Raw genomic sequence first — 20,843 nt, 5'->3', positions numbered from 1 at the left:
TGAGCTCGTGGTTAAGAGCTCCTGCTGCTCTTGTAGAGGACCTGGGTTCTGTTCCTGGCCCCCATGGAGTGACTGCAGCACCGGTTCACTCGGGTTCCAGAGGATCCATTGCCCTCTTCTGGCCTCAGTATTCCTTGAACACTTGTAATGTCCTTACATACGGATGGGCAAAACATTCAGACACACAAAGTAAAATACGAAGTTATTTCAGAGTTAAGACAGTAATCTGGGCTTGGTGGTTTATGTCTGTAATCCCAGCATTCAGGAAGACTGCTGCAAGTCCAAGGTCTGATCCACAAAGCATGGGCCAGGCCAGCCAGGGTTACAGCAAAAGCCTGTCTAAACTAAGTGTTAAAAAAAGTGGGAGCCCGATTACTGAGTAGCATTGAAATCTCAGCCCTGTTTAACCTGGGAGGCGGTGTACCCAGGACCATTGCCATAAAGCAGACAAGACACAGTCCTTTCTTCAGCTGGACTTGCGGTCTAGTTAGAGACACAGAACTACTTCAGTGACTATTAACTGTAGGACAAGAACTACTGGGGGGTCACATGCCTCTGAGGAGTCGGGGTACAGATGGCACTGTCTGTGGTATAGGTTGCTTGTGTAAATCATTAATGAACAAACTTGGGTGTGTATCAGAATTGTAAGACAAATCTTAAAAGGTCTTATTAATAAAATACCCAGAGCCAGATATTGGAGTGATAGCTGAGAGATCTGAGAGACAGAACAAGCCACAGCCAACCTCACCTTGCCAACTCCTCAGCCAATTCTGTTTCCTCAGATGGGAAGCCTCTGAGTCCTTATCTGAATGGATCTCAGCTGAACTGCTTAAAAGCCTATAGTTCCTGGTTCTCATAACTTATATACCTTTCTGCTTCCTGCCATCACTTCCTGGGATTAAAGGCATGTGTCTTTCCCAAGCAAGACATGAGATCTCAAGTCCTGGGATTAAAGGTGTGTGCCACCACTGCCTGACCTCTGTGTCTAATCTAGTGGCTGGCTCTGTTCTCTGACCCCAGATAAGTTTTATATTGGGGAACACAACATATCACCACACAGAATTACCCAGAAGGTGTACTAAACAGATTGTTGGGCTTCATCTTAGTTTCAAATTAGGTATATCTTGGGAAGACCCCAAAATTTTCATTTCCAAACATGTTTCCAGGTGATATAGACTACCAGTTTAGATCAATAAATAAGAAAACATTACCAAAGGAGGAGAAATAATCCCAAATTTGATCTTGAACCATAATAAATCTTGAAATAGACAAGAGATAGCCTCTAAAATTAATGCCAAAATACCCTGACGTCCAGAGAGACATAGTCCCTAAGAGCGTAATTGAAAACATTTACAGTCTGTTTGCTCTTTGTCTTCATGGGGAGGTGAGCTTCACAAAACCAAAAAGTAGTGTGGCAAGGTAGCCCACACTGTTAGTCCAGCACTTGGGAGGCATAGGCAGGTGGATCTACCACTCTCTTCCAGACTCCACCGGCTTCTGCATGCATGAGTACAGGAAGTCACTCGGACACGCACATAAATCAATTAATTAAACAGATCAAAATAGAGGACTGAGACTTGGATCAGCAATAGCATGCTTGCCTTGAAAGTAAATTCTTATTTATTGTTTTGTCTAGATTACAGCACCTACTCTTGGGTGTTTCCAGGGGTGGGGATGTAGTCAATGCACTGTTTGCCTTGGGTTCAATTCCTGTAGCCTAAGCTGACCTAGGAGTAACTTACGGTTTCTGCCTTCACCTCCCAAGTGTTGCTTACAGGTGTGAGTCTCCATCACACCTGGATTGTCTGACTTTTACATTTTGGGCATTTGTTTATGTATCGTATGTGTTTGTGTTTTGTGGGTATGCATGCCACTGTGTATGTGGGGTCGGAGAACAACTTTCGGGAGTAATTCTTTCCTCGGATCATGTGTGTCCCAGGTATCCACCCTCAGGTGCTCAGGCTTACCCAAAAGTGCCTTAATTCCATGAGCTATCTCACTTACCATGTCTGACTGTCTAATTTTGTCTAATGAGTTTGTCTCAGAGTTTCAGTGACTTAGTTCTATTGGATTATCACCCCTCAGTAGGGTTTTCCTGCTGTCGTTGGTTCTCTTTGTTCACACTCATGTCAAGAGCTGGAGTTTAGATGGCAGGTTGAGGTTATCTCCCCCCGGGTAGACTCTATCCCCTCTACACAGAGGAGAAATAACCTGCGTACTTCTAAGCAAAGCCGTGGTCAAGCAAGGCCCTTGACTTGTCTCAAGAAGCCAGAATCTCCTCTAAACCAGTGGCCTCTGAGGACCAGACCCTCAACTGGCCTTAACAGGTTTTTTATTGTTAATATATATATATATATATATATATAATATATATATATTATCTATAAAAATATATATGTTTAAATATATATGTTTAAATATATATATATATATAACATATATATGTGTTAAATTTGGCCACGTGCATGGTACAAAGCACCCAGTGTGAAAGTATAACCAAAATTAAAATAATTAATAGTATAAAACAAAAGAAATGGCCAAGTCTTTGTGTGAGTGCCTGACATGCTAAGTAGAACAATCACAGCCCCCAGAGGTGAGCAGATTTAAAGGGTTCTCATCCTCTTCCTGCTGCTCTTTGTACATTCCTGATGATTCTACTCATGTCTCCGTTGCTTTACAAAGTCTCTAAAATCAGACTAAGCCCACACCAGACCTACCCCATCTCAGTGAACAGCTGTGCACCTGGATCTCTGACCACACCAGACCTACCCCATCTCAGTGAACAGCTGTACACCTGGATCTCTGACCACACCAGACATACCCCACCTCAGTGAACAGCTGTGCACCTGGATCTCTGACCACACCAAAAAACACTATCCTCTTGGTGAACAGCTGTACATCTGGATCTCTGGACCTTAGTAAGCCTAGGGTGGAACTGTTAGGGTCTTAGTAGTGATGCTACTAATCTCTGGACCTTGTGCATCCAACGCCATCTTAGTCCTCCCCTCATTTACAGTCAAGCCACATTCAGATGCTCCTGTGATAACCAGACTCCAGTGCCTGGAAGTCAGCGAGTGGAGACCATGTGTCCTTCTAATGTCCCAGTGTCTGCTGGCAGCTCCTGTGCTCTTTGTGTGCGCACACTCACACACACAAATAAATAAATATACTTTAAAAGATTTTAAAAATAAGAAATGAGCCAGGTAGTAGTAGTGCACGCCTTCAATCCCAGCACTCAGGAGGCAGAGGCAGGCAGGTCTCTGAGTTCAAGGCCAGCCTGGTCTACAGAGCCAGTTCCAGGACAGCCAGGACTGCACAGAGAAACAGCAGGGGTAGTGTACTTGAGTTATAATCTTCCCTGTAATGGAAGTCCTCAGAGTCCTAGCAGTCCCTTGAGTAGGGTGTATGCCGTGAAAGCCTGGGGCTGGAAGTTTTGTTAGCTCAGGAGACTCCGTGGGAACTGCCTTCCCTGTAGCATTTTTCTGTCACAGACTATGTGAGGTCCAGCCCCTCAAGAGCCCACTCCCAGGGTCTGGGAAGAATCGACAACCAGCTGATAATCTAATCGTTGACATTATTAAATGAATCTAAGAACACAAAACTCTTAGTCCATACATTTTACTCTTCCGAGTCAGTTCTCTCGCTATGCACCTTTCTTTCTGCCCTCATGCTCAGTTCCTCTCTGTCCCTTCTTTTTCTGTCCTCTCATAGCCCTAGTAGTAACTAAGCTCTTACGCTCTCAACCTCATCCTCATCCTCCCTTTGTCCTCCATCTTTCCTTCCTTTTCTCCTGATCTGACCGAATCCCTACTCATCCAAAAACTCCACCCTGTTCTCCCCTCTAGGCCACTTGACCCTGCCCAGACCAGGAATTCTGCGCCAGCCTTCACTGCACCTGGTTATGCAAAAAGCCCTTTTGTCCTGAGACAGTAGTTCAGGAATGCCACAAGGCCTGAAGGAAAGGGATGGTCTGAGCTTCATTTGCACAAGAAACAAAGCTATGCATCTGCAATCCACCTGTCTCCTACTTAGTTCAGATCAGCAGGAGGTCTGAGAAGCTTATACTGTTTGCCATTAAAGCCTAGTAGTGTATGAGCACACAAGAAATTCACAGCAGAAGACAGCTGATATATTAAAAGCTGAATAACACCAAATATTCCCTGATATATGGCTTCCCTCTAGAAAGATTCCTTAACCTTTCTAGGTACAGCTTTATTATGTATAGCTGAATCTCTATAATATATTCTTGCAGCTTGCAGCGTTTTTCACAGTAGAAAATATTATGAGTGTAATTATGAAAATAAGTCAGTCTTCCCTAAAAGTAAGTGCCTATGAAATTTGTTTTAGGTGTCTTCATCATCCATGATCACACCCCGGTGGATTATTCCAGTAAGTTCATACTATTTATGATTCTTCTTTTGGTTACAATTTCAGATACTTAAAGGATTCTCAAGTTCTTGTTTTTCCTGCAAATATTGGGGCCATTATCAAAGATCTGTTAATTTAATGGCTTCAGATTTATGGCTCAACTTTTCTGTAAATGCTGAATGATTCAGATTAAAAGTAAAAATTGGAGGTGAAAGGGGCTGGAGAGGTGGCTGAGTGGTTGGTTTAGAGTGTTATTCTAGAGGGTCTAGGTTTGGTTCCCAGCACCCACATGGCAGCTCATAACCATCAGTTCCAGGGATCTGGCTCCATCTTCCAGACTCCATAGGCACCAGACACACATGTGGTACACAGACATACATGCAAGCAAAATACTCATACACATAAAATTAAAATAAGCAGTTTGGGGGCTGGAGCGATAGCCCAGTGGGTAAGAGCCCTGGCTGCTCTTTCAGAGGACCAACGTTCGATTCTCAGCATGAACATGGGTGCTCACGACTGTCTGAAACTCCAGTTCTAGGGGATCTGGTGCCCTCTTTTGGTCTCTGGGTACCAGGCACACAGACATACATGCAGACAAAACACCCCTACACATAAAATAAACAGCTGAGAAAACTAAATCTTCCTCTGTGTGAAGCTGCTCATGGGACGGGTGCTGTTGCCTCTGTTAAAACACCGTGCCTCTCCTACAGCAGAGTGCTGCTGCCATCTCCAACAGGCTCCCGGGGTGTGGAACATCTGTGTCGGGGACAGAAGGGTGTGGCACTAAAGATGGATTCTCCCTCATTTCCCCCCCAGCACCGTTCTTGGTGGATGCTGTGACCAGGTGAGGAAATTGCTTCTCAGTTGCAGTTTTCAGGGCATCTAATAGGAGAGAAATGATAAGAAACATTGATTGTATTTAAAATAACAGTTTTTGTAAGGTCTTAATTAAATTTGATTGAAAGTGTATAGGTCTTTGAATATTGTTTAACATAGTATTTTTTCTTGCTCTTGATAATTTTCCACAAAATTATTAGGATTTCTTTGCTACATAAAAATGTTAGGCTTATCTTTAGATCTTTGTTTTAAAATCAAGTTGTTACTTGTCTTTTCTTGCTTTACTCTTACGGCTGTGGCCTGTTCTCATAGTGATGAATGGTGGTACTCATTACTAAGACAAGGGGCATTATGGAGCAGGGGTAGGATGTTCCCAAGGTGAGGACCCGTCATGTAGCTTTTACTAGATAACAGAGTGAGCACGGGTCCTTGGGGTTGTCCCAGAGTGTCCTCTCTGGAGAGGACAAACAAATCCAAGGTCAGTAGAAGCTGGACTTGCTGCTGTGGTGCTCAGCCTCTTCCTGCTCTTCATAAGCTGGACTCGTGAAGGATGGTTAAATGTGTTAGACGGCCGTCAGGGGCCAGGAGCACCATCTCTAGAAAACACCCTGCAGAGTATCACTGCTCCCGAGGGGCCGCTGCATCACCGCCGAGGTCTGTCATCTCCCTCCTCAGCATCTCCGTGTGGGCTGTGGAGCCAGAGCCCTTCCTGACCCAGTCTCCCTCTGTTCCTCTTTTCCGTGCAGCTCTGCTCCTCTGGCTGAAGAGGCAGCCTTGAAGCAGAAGTGCTTGCTGACTACTGAGCTCTGAGGGCCGCGCTCCCAGTGTATCTGGAAGGCCCCGTGCTATCCCTGGATCCAGCTGAGTGAGTCCTGTACTTGGGGAAAACCTTCTACCTGGATTTGACTTCTACTCCATGAAGAAAGTAGCTGCATTCTCCGTCCAACTGGAAGTCTACCCCACATAACTGAAGATACCTCCTCTTCCGTAACTTTATTTGCATTGCCAGATCCCCAGTAACAAAATTCACTAGTTCAGACTCTTAGCTCCACCTAGCGGTTGCAACTGTTATAACAACTTATGGCAAGGCTTGCCGTTGGGGGCATGGTCCTTGCTGTGTCCTGTGATGTCAGGGTGGATCCACCTGACCTCGGTGCCTGCTGGAGAAGCGAATGGCATTTTCCTGCGATTACCTGGAAGTCAGAATTTAGGAGACAGATGAAAACACTGTGAGGTAGATCTCAGGCCGGCTCTCACATAGTTACTAGGACTCTTTGGGAAGCCGAGAACATAGAGGGATGTATGTCCTCCACACTTTGAGTCCTGAGCAGTAATGATCTTACTGCTCCGAATTGACTTCAGAGAGAAATGTTAGGAACTACAGAGAAATCATCTCCAAGTGTGTGCTCCCCAGATCCCCTTCCCTGTAGATGGCACCGGCATCATTCACCTGTCTGTAACTGCAGCGTGGGAGGGAGCAGGTGTCTGGTCACAGACCTGAGGCCCCGACTGGAGGCCTGTGCTCTCCTTCCTGAGCCGGTGGGGAATGCAGCCCTACTAGGCTTACCAGTTTGGAGGTCAGTTGAGCAGTGCTCCACGCGGGACTGTTTAGACACAGCCTCCAGTGCCTTTCCGGATACACTGAGTTTGTTGACGGCGTTCAGGCTGAAAAGAAACCCCTGGGCAGAAGTGGGAATGGCGGTGAGAGAGACTGGAGTCTGGACTGAATCCCCCAGGAAGCTCTGCACGGTAGTGAGTGAAGTCAGCTTACATTAGGCTTTTGTATTCGTTTTTTCAAGTTTTCTAGAATTCCCCATTCTTTGTAGGAAAAGAAGCCCTGATGTTAAAGTAGTGCACGCTCGTCTAGAGAATTGTAGGCTATGGCCCTGTAACCCCAGCACAGGAACGACACTGAAGGAGCGTTGACTGTGGGGGCTGAAGGACCAGGACCTCAGTCGCCATGGGAAGGGGATGATATGCAGACAGTGGTAAAGCCCTTGGCGTTGCCTGGTTACCAAGCACTGCTGTTAAGCTGTGTCTCCTGGAGTTCGTTCCGTGTTCTGCCTGTCGTGTGATGTGTGTGGTGGAGCACTCATTCTCCTCAGCTAGGAGGTGAGGTGAGGACCAGCAGGAACACTGCCATGAGATGCATGAGCTGCCTGCTCTGTAGTCCTTAAAATGCTGTGGTAGGGACTGTTATCTACTTAGGCACATGCTAGTACCTGTCTGGGAAGCTTGGGGGTTCAGTCTTCCAGTTCCCAGGGGAGCGTCACAGATTAGAAACCACTTTTGCTGAAGGAAACAGAATTGCCCTTCTTGCTGGCTGGCTCCCCTTAGCCAGTAGGCAGCTCTTGCATTTCATTGGCAGTATTTTTACCAGTCTTCAGGGATAAGCTATTTCTCACAGTTGGACACCTAGAACCCAGGGCTTGATCCAGTACCTACTGGACTAGGTATCAGATCTCCAGTGTCTGGAAGTCCTGGACAGCCTCCTCAGTTAGCTGTCCTGCAGCTAAGGCGTGGTGGCTTAGAAGTCCTAAATGTCCCATCCTGTTTAGGATAGAGCACTGTTCCTTCAGGTACCCCATAACATTTGTGGCTCCAGATACCTGAATTCCTGTAGTCTAGGGACTTTGTCAGGATTCACTTGAATCTGCACTAAAAAGAAATCCTATGTCCTGGTGTCAAAGTAGTAAGTTTAGAACTGATATTTGAGGGATGCATTTGCCCCGACAGGCTAGACACTTGTCAGATACGTGTCCTGTGCTGTGCAGGACATGTGTCCTGCTCCTCTGAAAACGGCGGCGGTCTAGCAGGAGGGCACCTGCAGAAGTGGTAGGGTGGGGCAGTGGGAAGCAGCGGGGAATACTGGCAGTGAGGCTGGAAGCGAAAACTGTCTTAGGAAGGGCAGCTGCCCTCTGCGTGCCCAGGGGAGCATCTAGACAAAGTGGGCATTGTGTCCCTGGCCGGGGTGGGGACTTGGCATGGAAGTTTCCAGTAAGATGTGAAGGTTGCAGTTAGCAGACCTAGACTCCACCTCAGCGCTGGGAAAGGAGTCTGTACATGGAAATGGTCTGGGGACAGACAGTCCTTTCCCACACAGGACTCCTGGTCGTCTTTCCTCACCCTCAGGAGCCTGCGGCACAGAGCTACGAGCAGACTCCTTAGCTTCTTACATTGCTCTGAGGAGAGCTGTAGTGAAAAACATTCCTTACAAGTCCTGCTGGCTGTCGGTGAGCACTTGCTTTGCCCAGGCTCGGGTGCCCCGGGTGTGTCTGGGCATGAGATCCCTGAGCTGTTTCTAGGATCTACTGCTCGTTCTTCTTCCCATTTCTGGCTAAAGCGTGGACCTGTGTTCTCTGAACCGAGCCCAGGCAGTGCTTGTCGGCTGGTCACTCGACTGATGAAAAGTTGGGAGTTTGTTTCTTTCTGTTGTTGTTGTTGTTGTTGTTTTCTGAGACAGAGTTTCTGGTGTAGCACTGGCTGTCCTGGAACTCACTCTGTAGACCAGGCTGGCCTCGAACTCACAGAGATCCTCCTGCCTCTGCCTCCCGAGGGCTGGGATTAAGGGCGTGCACCCCCGCCGCCCAGCAGTAAGGGTTTTAAGAAACACCATTCTTGTCTTCTCATCAGCAAGTGTCGTCTACTCATTTGTTGTTTCACTTTGTTCTGTGGTGTTTTTTTTGTTTTTTTGTTTGTTTGTTTGTTTTTTTGGGTTTTTTTGTTTGTTTGTTTGTTTTTTGGTTTTTTGAGACAGGGTTTCTCTGTGTAGCTTTGCGCCTTTCCTGGAGCTCACTTGGTAGCCCAGGCTGGCCTCGAACTCACAGAGATCCGCCTGGCTCTGCCTCCCGAGTGCTGGGATTAAAGGCGTGCACCACCAACACCCGGCTTGTTCTGTGGTTTTGAGACAGGGCCTCACTATATAACCCAGGATGGTCTTGAACTCATAGCAGTTCTCCTGCCTCAGCTTTCCAAGTGCGGGGATCTAGTCATGAATGACCAAGCCCAGCACACACTTGTGCTGACAGGTTTTTGCTTGGCTGGGTTTTGGTTTTGAGTTGCTAGGGATCAGAACCAGGACCTTGGGCTGAGAATGGTGGCGTGCGCCTGTCATCCCCGCTCTCAGCAGGCAGAGGCAGGTGGATGGCTGTGAGCTCAGGCAAACCAAGGCTACACAGTGAGACCCTCGTCTGACTCTGCCACGGAGCTCTGTCCCCGATGCAGTACATTTGTTCCCTGGAGAGCTAGAGCTAGCTAAGAGTTCCCACCTGGTTCTGTGGGCACTGCCACTCCCAGGGTTGTCGTCGCAGGGAGCATGGCTGTGTTCGCTAAAGCTGATTTACAACCAGGCGCTAAGCCAGCGGTCCTCAGCCTGTGGGTCATCACCCCTGTTGGGGTCGTATATCCAGTACTCTGATATGAGGTATTTACAGTACGGTTCGTAACAGTAGCAAACTCACAGTTATGAAATAGCAGCAAATGATTTTATGGCTGGGGTCCCCACAACATGAGGAGCTGTATTAAGGGTCACGGCACTGGGCAGGTTGAGGACCACTGTAAGTGCTGGTCCCCAGCTCCGAGAGCAGAGGAGTGCTGCCTGGAGTTCAGAACATCGTGTCCTTGTCCATGATGCCACAGGAGGAGATCGTGGGTCTCAGCTGTGAGAGTCTTGCTGAGATCCCTTTATTTATCCAGCTCTTGGCCGTAGATTTGATTGGACTCTGGGATACAACTGTGTGATAACGAATGTGTGTTTGTAGTCATTTGTGCTTTTTTCCTGGAAAAAAATTAAAGCTGGGTTTGTGGACCATTAGGATGGACTGGAAACTCTCCTGTGCTGCCGGGGTGGGGACTTGTTGGAGGGGTTCCCCTGTGGTCACAGGTTCTTGCCTACAGGGGCTGCAGCTCTTCCTCTTACTGAGCTGTTGGGGATGATAGCCACTAATTCTCAGGATTTCTTCTTGTCAGAGGAGTGTGTGTGTAAGTGTGTGTGTGTGTGTGTGTGTGTGTGTGTGTGTGTCTGGAACCCTTTAATCTTTGGTTTTACGTCTGGATACAGTAGATGGTTTGAGGACTCACCAACTATTCTGTGTTTACTTTTTCTGTATTAAGCTCTGCAGTAGCTTTGAAACTGTAATTTATTTTTGTATCAAGTGCACTATATTCAGTGACTTCCCATTGTATATGGCTTGTATTAGAACCACTACACTGAACTGTGAGTTGTCTGTACACTGAACAAGAAAGAACTCTAGACCTGACCCATTCAAATAAAACTTCTACGAGACCGTTCATGTTCTGTCAGCTGTTTCTGGAGCATGCATGGCCCGGGCTGAATTGTTAAGTCAGAGCCACTATTAATAATAACCGGACGCAGTGAACTGATTTGTGTCAATGTGGGGGTGGGAGATGGGGTGGGTGTTCCTAAAGGCCAGGACTCTCATTGGTGGCTGGGGAGATGGCTCGGTGAGCAGTGCTTCACAAGCATGAGGACCTGAGTTCCCGTCCCCAGAGCCCACATAAAACTAACTGTAGTACCGCATGTCTGTCACCCCAGACATGCAGTGTCTTCCTGCAGTGATACGGGAGTCAGAGACGGGAGAATCCCCTGAGATTCCCAGGCCCCTCACTGGCATGTGAGACCTGCCTCAAGGTGGATGGCCAGAATCCATATGCCTCTGAGGTTGTACCTGATCTCCACATGTATACTCCTGCACTCGTACACATGAATGAATATATACACACAACACAAAATTTTTTTAAAAAGTTATTAGTCAGTGAGCTGATGGTACATACCTGTAACTCCAGCACTTGGGAAACTGGACAGTCAGTGTTCAAGGCCGTCATAGACTATATAGCAACACTGTCCTACACTAAAAATAACAAAACCCTCATTGGTAATACCTAGCCTAAGGCCGCAGTGTCATTCCAGGACTTAGGATAACATCTTGGGACTTGAACCTGCACTGTTCACTACCTACAAGGTGTAGAGTAAATCGCCTCCAAGCAGAGTCTCAGGACTGTCATCTGAAAGGACACATGCAGTGTGACTCAGCCTCTTGCTGATAGCAGGCCTCGTCCTCTTGTTCCTGGCCCTTCCTAGGTGTGGTTTTCTGTGACCAGCATGGCTGTCCAGGTCATTTGGCAGGCTTCTGCTGGGCCAAGACATCACACAAGGCAGCAAGACTTCTGGGAAAGTGGGAACATCTTTGCCTGGAGAAAGGGGTGACTTTTCTAGGTCCTTCAGTTGTGTGGGGCAGGGGAGTGGGGAGGGGAGACTGGACATGGGCTCTCTCACCCGTGCTGGAAACGAAAGAACATGCCAGAAATAAGTAACAAAAGCCATTCTGACTTGAGAAGGACAGCCCATGGGAAAAGTGAGTGTCTTCATATCCACAGGAAGCTAGGTCAAGGACAGAACAAAGCGGGTGTTGGTGTGGACAGGTATCCACCCTTCTGCTATGAGGAGTCAGAGGGTGGAGCCCCTGTCCAGGCTGTGCTTCCCCGAAAGAAAAGGGAACGGATACTCAGCTATGAAACACCCAGATAATCCCAGATGGGGCTGGTATGGCCTGCACTGAGCAGAGCCAGCAGGAGCTGCAGGAGCTGCAGGAGCTGCAGAGCAGATCTTGAGTCAGTGATGGTCAGGGCCCTGATGGGTCCTGACTGCAGTAGCTCAGAGTGGTCTATTCAGGGAGCATCCATCCCCCTAATCCAGGTTCCACAACTCCATTCTGAGGTTGAGCAGAGACGGGGAGCAGAGTACCTCACCCAGGGAGGACATGTGTCCCAGGCCAGATTGACAGCTGTCTGGCTCATGCTCCCAGGCTAGCAAGATGTTAGGGAGAAACAGATGGTGCGGAGAGCAACGTGAACTGTAGAAGCCTAGTTCAAGAAGTTTCCAAGGGAAACGGTATTAGAAAACTGGGCTTGTCATAGTGTGGGTTTCTACCCCTGTGATGGAAGACCATGGCCTTGGGGAGGAGTTCATTTGCCTTAGATATCCTGGAGGCTCAGGAGGTGGGGCCTTGCAGGAGGAGGGATGTCACTTGGGCGTGGGCTTTGAGAACTGAAAGTCTGGCGCCATTTCAAGTTTGCTCTCTGTTTCTGGCCTGTGGTTTGATGATGTGAACTCTCAGCTGTTCCTGCTGCCAGGATTCCCTGCCATGGTGGATGCTTATCTCTCTGGAACCATAAGTTCAAATAACCCTTCCTTCTATAAGTTGCCTTGGTCATGGTGTTTTATCACAGCAGCAGAAAAGTAACTAATACACACACACGCAGGGCCACACAGTAACTATTTCATGTTAATTACATGTCTTTACAGGAAGTGGAGGCCTGTCCCATAGCATCCTTATGTTAGCTCTCACCATCCATCATGTGTGTCCCAGAGCTCAAATTCAGGCTGAGTGTGGTGGCCAGTGCCTTTGCCTCCAGAGCCATCTCAATGCCCTGAACACTTCATGCTAGAAGTTAATGGTGATGGTGGAATGTCCCTAGAAGATGATGATGATGGTGGTATGTCCCTAGAAGTTAAAGGTAGTGGTGCTATGTCCCTGGAAGTTAAATGGTGATGGTGGTGGTATGTCCCTAGAAGTTAATGGTGGTGGTGGTGGTATGTCCCTGGAAGTTAATGGTGGTGGTGGTGGTGGTGGTGGTATGTCCCTGGAAGTTAATGGTGGTGGTGGTATGTCCCTACAAGTTAATGGTGGTGGTGCTATGTCCCTAGAAGTTAATGGTGGTGGTGGTATGTCCCTGGAAGTTAATGGTGGTGGTGGTGGTATGTCCCTGGAAGTTAATGGTGGTGGTGCTATGTCCCTAGAAGTTAATGGTGGTGGTGGTATGTCCCTGGAAGTTAATGGTGGTGGTGGTGGTATGCCCCTAGCCTGCCCTCATCTCCCTGTTTTCCCGCCCACCCGGTGATTTCCACAGTATTGAATGGACGCAGCCACTGTTTATGCGGGCCTGACCTCACCTGCAGAACTGCCTGAGTCACGTCACTTGTGTGCACTTCTGACTCTCCCCTCAGGGTTTCCTTACACTAAGTCCATGATCTCATACCTCAGTGATAAAAGCCGAGCACTCAGTCAGGCATGTTCTCAGCAATCCTTCCTTCATCCACACCTGCTGTTCCTTCCTGCTGAAACGGAAGTGGGGTTCTGACGGGCCCATCCCACAACCCTCCTTTCCTGTATTTCTCTCAGGACTTTTTCACTTCGGCACTGAAACCTTCCTTCCCACCCATTTCTGATGTGATCCGCACAAGCCGAACTCTTCCTGTAATGTCTTCCAGCTCTCCCTCACAGACAACGCTTGAGAGAATTGTTCTTTGTGTCCTGACTCCAGCTGCCCTGCCCAGCCTTGCCTGGCCTTGTGGTAGCGTTTGCTGTTCTCAGCCTCCCTTCTGAGAAGGAGTGCTTAGATTTGTCCCATTTCTGCCCTAAGTGACACCCCTCCCTGTCGCTGGGAAGAACACATCACAGAGGCGTGCCTGCATGCAGAAGGGTGGGGCAGGGCCAGAGCTCTGTCCACAGCGGGCCTCCTGGGCCCCACACCACACTGACCAGACCCTCCTGCCTGCCTGATGCTGCGTGGCTTCCTCTGAACACTCTCCTCCTCCTTACTCCTGTGCTCCTGAGGCCTGGTAAAGCCAGCTCATGTGGCTCCAAAGCCTCTACATCCAGGTCTCCCGAAGTCTGCATGGCCCCCTGCCCGCCCTCTGATGCCCCATTTGGGTTTCACATGAACAACTCAGCGTCCAGAGGATCAGTTTTGATGTTAAAGGCAATCAGCCAAACAAGAGCCCATGTGTCCTGACACTTCCCGGTGCCCTGTGTGCTGATTACCAGTTACATTAGATTGGGACATCGAGTGTCCACTGATGAGACTGTCACCACCTACATGAAAGACAGGGGCCGTGTGGTGAGTGGGTTTGACAGCCTGGTTTGGGTGCTGGTGTCCTTTTTGCAGAAAAATCACCTTGGCAAACTGCTTTTGCCTAGTTCATGTGTTCCCTGGTGTGACACCAAGATGATTCTTTTGCCAATGTCTGAAGCCAATCCCAGATGACAAAAACATTCTCACTTCTGTGAACAAAGTCCCCGAAGGAGCCACACCTTCCGCTGGTCCTTCTGCAGGGCTCCTTAGCGTCCATGATGGCGGAACATTTGCAGTGCTATATGTCAGGAGCCAATCACAATTCATCTTGGGCTATATTTTCAGCCACCTAAATGGCCATTCCTGGCCCACCTCTTTCTTGGACCTGACATCTTGTGAGATTGAAAACCTTTGGTCTGGGCATGGTGGCATGAACCTTTGATCCCAGCACTGTGAAGGCTGAGGCAAGTGGATCTCCCCTACATTGTGAACTCCAGGCTGGCTAGGGCGACACTGAGACCCTGTTTCAATTTTTAAAACGGGGGTGTGGGGGGGATTTATCTCAGTGATAGAGTGGAAAGGGAGAAACAAAAGAAAATCTCCAAGATGTACTAACAAAACCGTAGTTTTCACTATCAAAAGACTGAATCAACAGACATCATCTGAGGCCTAGAGCTGAGATTCCTCCGCTTTACATAACTGCCTACTTAGTGCTCCTACCCGTGGTTTGAAAAGTGTCTTGATTTTGTTCCATTTGTTCAAAGTCACAAAGCGACTATTTCCACATTGGAACATTTGGGTTGACCTTAATCTGTGTTCCTGGTCATGGTCACTCATATTTGGCTCTAGGATAAACTGTCCCTTTGGGGCAAGAGGTGCGGTTTTGTGTCAACACTTCAAAGAGAATGAGAACTTATACTATAGTGAAACATTCGAGACCATGGCCTGTGAGCAGATTCATTATAACCCCAAATACCGTGTTCCAACGGGGTAATGGTTCCATGAGTTTTCACAGTAACAGAACAAAGAAAGTAAAAAATCAAGGCATTTTTGAAATTCATGTTTCTACAGGGACACAGGTCACAGCGAAACAGAGAGGTCCCTGCTATTAGGTGCAATCAGGTGACATTCTTAGCCTTTGGGTTGACAAAGCAGCGAGGGATCTGTTTGTACATTCCAAAGGACCTACCTAATAGTCACAAGGTTATAGGTCAGACTTGGAGATGGACAATAAATGGCTATTGGGGGCCAATGCTAACACAAGAGAATGGCCCCCAACCTGTCACAGTCCAGCTCTCTGCCACTGACCAGTCAGCCTTGTGGAACGTCTAACACGGGTGTGCCTTCTTCCCCGGAATTCGATTTCACACTCCAACTCAGCAAAATTGCTGCCTCCCAGAGGCCCAGATGTCACTCACTGTTGTGTGATGTTCACCAGAGAAGACGGCTGGGACGTGGGTTTAAGCCAACAGGAAGTTTTTGTTAGCCGGACGGCGACTACACTGGGTGTTCCGGATCCCGGTGTAGCCCTGAGCCTTTCTTAGGGTGAACTTTTAAGCACAAAAACTATGTCCTGGGTCGACATACTTCAGTTAACAAGAATAGTTAGCCTGAAGTAGAACTGCAGAATCCAAAAAGCAAGGTTAGTGCATTTAGACCTTCCCAGGCTTTGAGGGATGAGGCCTCTGAGTTTGGGCAGGTGCTGTCTACATGCTGAGTTTTCCAGCCTGAATGGCACTTTCATCATGGAGTCAGTTGTGTTAAGGTCTGGGGCCTGTCACAGACCCGTCTTAGTTCCCTTCTCTCCTCTGCAGATCCGTCTTCAGTGCCTGCTACATCTCTCCAAGGTCTCTAAATTACTAGTGTGTCGTGTGCATGTGTGTGGTGGTTGAGGTGTGCACAGGTGCATGCCACAGCACAAGTGAAGGTCAGAGAACAACTGCCGGAGTCAGTTCTCTCCTTCTATTATGTGGCTCCAAGAAGAGCATTCAGGTCATCTGCTTAGTGGCAGCCGCCTTTACCCTCTGAGCCATCTCATCAGCCCTCAAAAGTCCAGTTAACCCCAGACGGGCACCAACAACAGACTAAAATACGGTTTTTACCCAAGTCTGCCTTGATGAGACCAGTGAGCTTATCAGACTTGCTTAGCACAGGTGTCCAGAATAGCTTCGTTATCACAGTCCCACCTTATTCTGGGTATGACCTCATTGTTGAAGGATTATTGTTTTTCTATACTCACCTTTTCTTTTATATGAGGATTTCATACATGAATACACTGCATAACTTCACCCCATGGAATGAAGCGTTTATCTAATTATTCTTTATCAATAAAAACTCAGGAGTCTGAACCTGCATGATCAGAGAAGCGGTGGAAAAGCTACTATTTACCTCCTTTCTCCTCCCTCAATCCAAAAACGGGGTGGAAATCTTTCTAAGCCCCTCCCGACTACTTCCTGTATCTTTCTGTATGTCCTTGGCCCTCCAAAACCTCTCTGGCTAATTTTGGTCAGCTAGTAGCTAGCTCCACCCTCTGATTCAAAGTAAACTTTATTGGCAGTCTCAGGAGTGTCAGAGTGAGATCAAAATAGCCTACAACATTTCCTCCTTTTGTCTAAATAAATAAGGAAGTTTTAACTCTAACACAGTAAAACAATATATAATAAGAACAGCTATCAGGTAAGAATTACATTAATGATGTCCATTCCATTTGTAGTTGGAAGATCTGGAGGAAATACTATATTACCTATCCTATCTTAGCGAGTCCAAAGGTATTTTTTTTTTAACCTAATTCATGTTCTATCCTAATTTGTATTACCAACCCAAAACTATCTTTTTAAACCTCAAACGTTTTCTTAGATAAACAACTTAAGCTTTTATGTCTCTCAACCTTATACACTTTATACCTCTTTTGTGAGTTTCTTTCCTGAATTTGGTAACAAGGAAAACTGTAACTATAACTATCTCATCTTCAACTCCATCAGAGACCTGAGAAGGATATAATATTACCTGAGAAAACAGGGAGTGCAGAATAAACAACTTCCAAAACTATGGAAAGGACAGAAACAGCTGGCTGCCTGGACAGTCACCCAAGGTTCTGCAGTGTTGGGGCATCCATCTTGGCATATTGGCCTAGAATATCTGGCAGACTTTTCTGTGACGCAGAAATTTTGAAGGGCTGTCCTACCTTGTCTTGGCAAAGTTCGGCAGTCACTTTCTTCTGTGTCCTGCCTGTCCAATTTGGACAGCATAGAGTCAGCAGTCAAGGCAAGGGCTAACTTTGCCACAATGAAAGCAAATCCATATGGAGGTTCTTCAGTGCTCATCATCTTTTTATGAATTAAATTGGTGCTGCCAGGAGCAGATGTGTCTCACTGTCATGAAAAGCCTTATGTTATTAAAACATCTTAAATGCCACAGTCTGTAGGTCTCTGAAATGTTTGAAGACCATCTGTTTATATAAAATATATCTGACCTTGAAAACATACCTAACTAACAAGGCCATAAATTTGATTGTTATAGATGACTACTAGTGTATATTTCTTAATCATTTTGAACAGTTTGTAATAATAGCCTTTAAGGACTAGAACTTTGCATTACATTTTTAAATGAGCTGCATAGGTACAATACCTTAAACAAGAGTAGAAGCATATATACAATATAAAAAAATAACCTTAAATTTGTATCAATATACAAAAATCCATACCAGTGTAAAATATTTAAGACTAGTAGTTGCTTTTTTAGTTTAAAGGTAGATTCACTAATTTACCCTTTTATCCTATCATTCCTGTATCCCCCTTTTTCTTTTCAGAACAAGACCTTGAATCTAATCTCCTTTGCTTAACTTCATCCCTGACTATGACCAATAACAACTTACAACCAACTCCCCTAAATGATGATAAACTTCCATAATCCACAGAATGACCCAAAATTGCCCACCCCACCTCTTGGGACCGTGGGCATCATGTTCTTAAAATTAGTGCTGCTGTCTGTGAGTGGTGGCATCTTTAGGGGACCCTGAGAAAATTGAGATAATGGTCAAGTCCTGGGAGAGGTAGCTGTTGTCCAGTCTCAGTGTGATGGGAAAGTGCAGGGCTGATCTGAATGAGGCAATTTCAGCATTAGTAAAAGGTACCACAATTTTTGTTGGGTCTATCCCTGATATTTGATGAAGTCTCAATTTTCCTTTCAGAATCAGTTCAGAAACCTTTTCTATATAGGTGTGTTGTATAATATTATTTTAAGGTGTATTACTTTTGTTTATGTTGCATTTGTTTAACTCTGTGAAGGTGTGTTATTGTGAATGTCTAAAACACCTCCTGATGGTCTGATAAAGAACTGAACAGCCAATAGCAAGGCAGGAGAAAGGATAGGTGGGCTGGCAGGCAGACAGAATATATGGAACGAGAGAGCTGGGAGGAAAAGAAGAGCAAGAGAACAAGGAGAGGACAATACTAGGGCCAGACACCCAGCTACATATTAAGCCACAGAGTAAGAGTGAAAGTAAGGTTACAGAAGTAAGAAAAGGAAACAATCCAGGTGGATGAGATACTTTAAAGAAAAGCTGGCTAGAAACAAACCAAGCTAAGGCCAGGCATTTATAATTAATAATAAGCCTCCATGTGTGATTTATTTGGGAGCTGGGTGGCGGGCTCCCCAAAAGAGCAAAAACAAGTAACTACATTTTGACATTCCAACGTGGGGCTGTAGAAAGCTGAACAATGTTTTGACATTCCAACATGGGGCTAAAGTAAAAGAAAATCCAACAACACATGTCTTTAATTTTTTACTCTGTTTGTGTAGTAAAAATAGCCATTCTAATATATTATCATCTTTTCTCTGCATAAGAATTTCTATAGGAGAATGTGTAGAAGGTAGTACAACCAGATTATAATGAAGCTCTGGATCCAACTGATCTACATGTGCATCCTGTAATTTCTCTTCTACCAAAGCCAATTCTCTTACAGCCTTAGCTAATAATTTTCTTGGACTATTTAAGTCCTGATTACCTTGTAAGGTTTGAAATAAATTACTTAGCTATTGAGTTGTTAATCCAATTGTGGGCCATAGCCAGGTAATATCTCTCAGCAATTTTTGAAAATCATTAAGAGTTCATAATTGATCTCTCCTGATTTGTACTTTCTGTGGTTGAATTTTCTGTAAACCTATTGTATATCCTAGGTAATTAACAGAATCTCCTCTTTGTGTTTTTTTCAGGAGCAATTTGTAATCTCCAACAAGGAAACTTTTTCTTTACTTCTTCAAACATTTTTTTCTAAGGTATCTGAGTCTGAATCAGCTAGTAAGATATTATCCATATAACAGTAAATTATAAGTTGAGGAAACTGTACATGAATTATTTCCAGTGGCTATCATACAAAATATTGGCACAAGGTGGGGCTGTTTAACAACCCTTGTGGAAGAATTTTCTACTAATATCTTTCAACAGGCTGAGAATTATTATGATTAGACACTGTGAAGGCAGATTTTCTCTATCCCATTCTTGTAAAGGTATAGTAAAAAAGCAGTCTTTTAAATCAATCACTATAATAGGCCATCCTTTAGGTAATAGAGAAGGCAAGAGAATTCCAGATTATAAAGAGCCCATTGGTTGGATCACCTTATTAGTAACTCTTAGATCTGTTACCATTCTCCATTTTCCAGATTTCTTTTTAATAACAAATACAGGAGAATTCCAAGGACTGGTTGATTCCTCAATATGTTAGGAATTTAGCTGATCCTGTACTAGCTGTTCTAAGGCCTGTAAGTTTTCTGATATCACCCAGACAGGTTTGTCAGTCAACCATTTTAAAGGTAGGGCTGTTGGTACCTTTGAAAGACCAGCAGCTGTTGTGCCCTATTTATGTACAATCTAAATGGTCGGTGACTATTCTTGATAATACCTTTTAATATTTTCCTCAGAAGTATATGTTAGTTTATAGTTTGTTTCTGAGATTAGAGGAATGTTAATCTAGGTTTTCCATTGCTGTAACAAATTACGTACCCATAAATCCATTTCTGTGTTAGTCACATAAGGCTTTAATTTCCCTGCCTGTCCTTCTGGCCCTGTACATTCACCCCACCTTGTACTTTGTTTTACCTGAGATACAGTTCCAATCCCTAGAAGCTGAACATTTGCCTCCTGAAGGTGAACATTTGCCTCCTGAAGAGGCCAATCTGGATGCCGAGATTTTGGTGAAACTATTGTTACATCCACACCTGTGTCTAGTAAACCTTCCATCACAATGCCATTTATTTGTATTTTCATCTTTGGTCTTTGATCATTTATAGAAGCTTGCTAAAATACTTGTTTTACTTTCCTGAAAATTTTATCTAATGAAGCTGATCTGTCATCCAGAGCAGTACAGTTTTTCACAACAGGCATTAAGGCTTTTCATTGCTCTATGGAAGAGTTTCCCCAATGCTGACAGGAAATGATTGAACCAAATTTGACTTAGGGGCCTGCACGGAGCCCCCTAAGGTATTTCTCAATGGCAGAGAAACCTTACCTGTTTCTTGTTGATCTGCATTCATTAGTCCAATGCCAGTGTTTGCCACACCTTCTACATATTCTAGAAGGCTGGGGCCTTTTGTTTGGATTATCTCTAGGGAAAAAAACATTGTTTCTAGGAACATCTTGCCTACAATTCCTTTTCAGATGACCTAGTTTACCACAATTAAAACATATAAGTAACCTTTTGATTTTTCTTAAAATTTTTAGAAGTCAGTTTTCCTATCCAAGAATCATAAGTGTGAGATCCAAAATC

General features: G+C 45.6%; 1 protein-coding gene across 9 annotated transcripts in view; it reads left to right on the top strand.

The window, feature by feature from the left end:
- Epb41l5 (erythrocyte membrane protein band 4.1 like 5) overlaps positions 1-19,418 on the top strand; it is a 127,636-nt gene extending 108,218 nt beyond the window's left edge. For 6 of the 9 annotated variants that reach the window (XM_042257991.2, XM_042257987.2, XM_042257989.2 and 3 more), the window contains 3 exons: positions 4,348-4,389; positions 5,079-5,212; positions 5,952-6,243. In XM_042257991.2, the coding sequence (XP_042113925.1) occupies positions 4,348-4,389; positions 5,079-5,212; positions 5,952-6,015 (240 nt within the window). In that variant the 3' untranslated portion in view covers positions 6,016-6,243. Of the gene's footprint in view, positions 1-4,347; positions 4,390-5,078; positions 5,213-5,951; positions 6,244-19,293 lie in introns of those variants that run through there. The other 3 variants (XR_013043194.1, XR_013043195.1, XM_042257990.2) reach the window with 3 other exon arrangements.
- The last annotated feature ends 1,425 nt before the right edge of the window (positions 19,419-20,843 follow it).

The sequence above is a fragment of the Peromyscus maniculatus genome, chromosome 11 (assembly GCF_049852395.1).
Source record: "Peromyscus maniculatus bairdii isolate BWxNUB_F1_BW_parent chromosome 11, HU_Pman_BW_mat_3.1, whole genome shotgun sequence".
Taxonomy (NCBI): domain Eukaryota; kingdom Metazoa; phylum Chordata; class Mammalia; order Rodentia; family Cricetidae; genus Peromyscus; species Peromyscus maniculatus.
The sequence above is the reverse complement of the archived record's forward strand: the minus strand, read 5'-3'. Positions and strand labels throughout refer to the sequence as shown.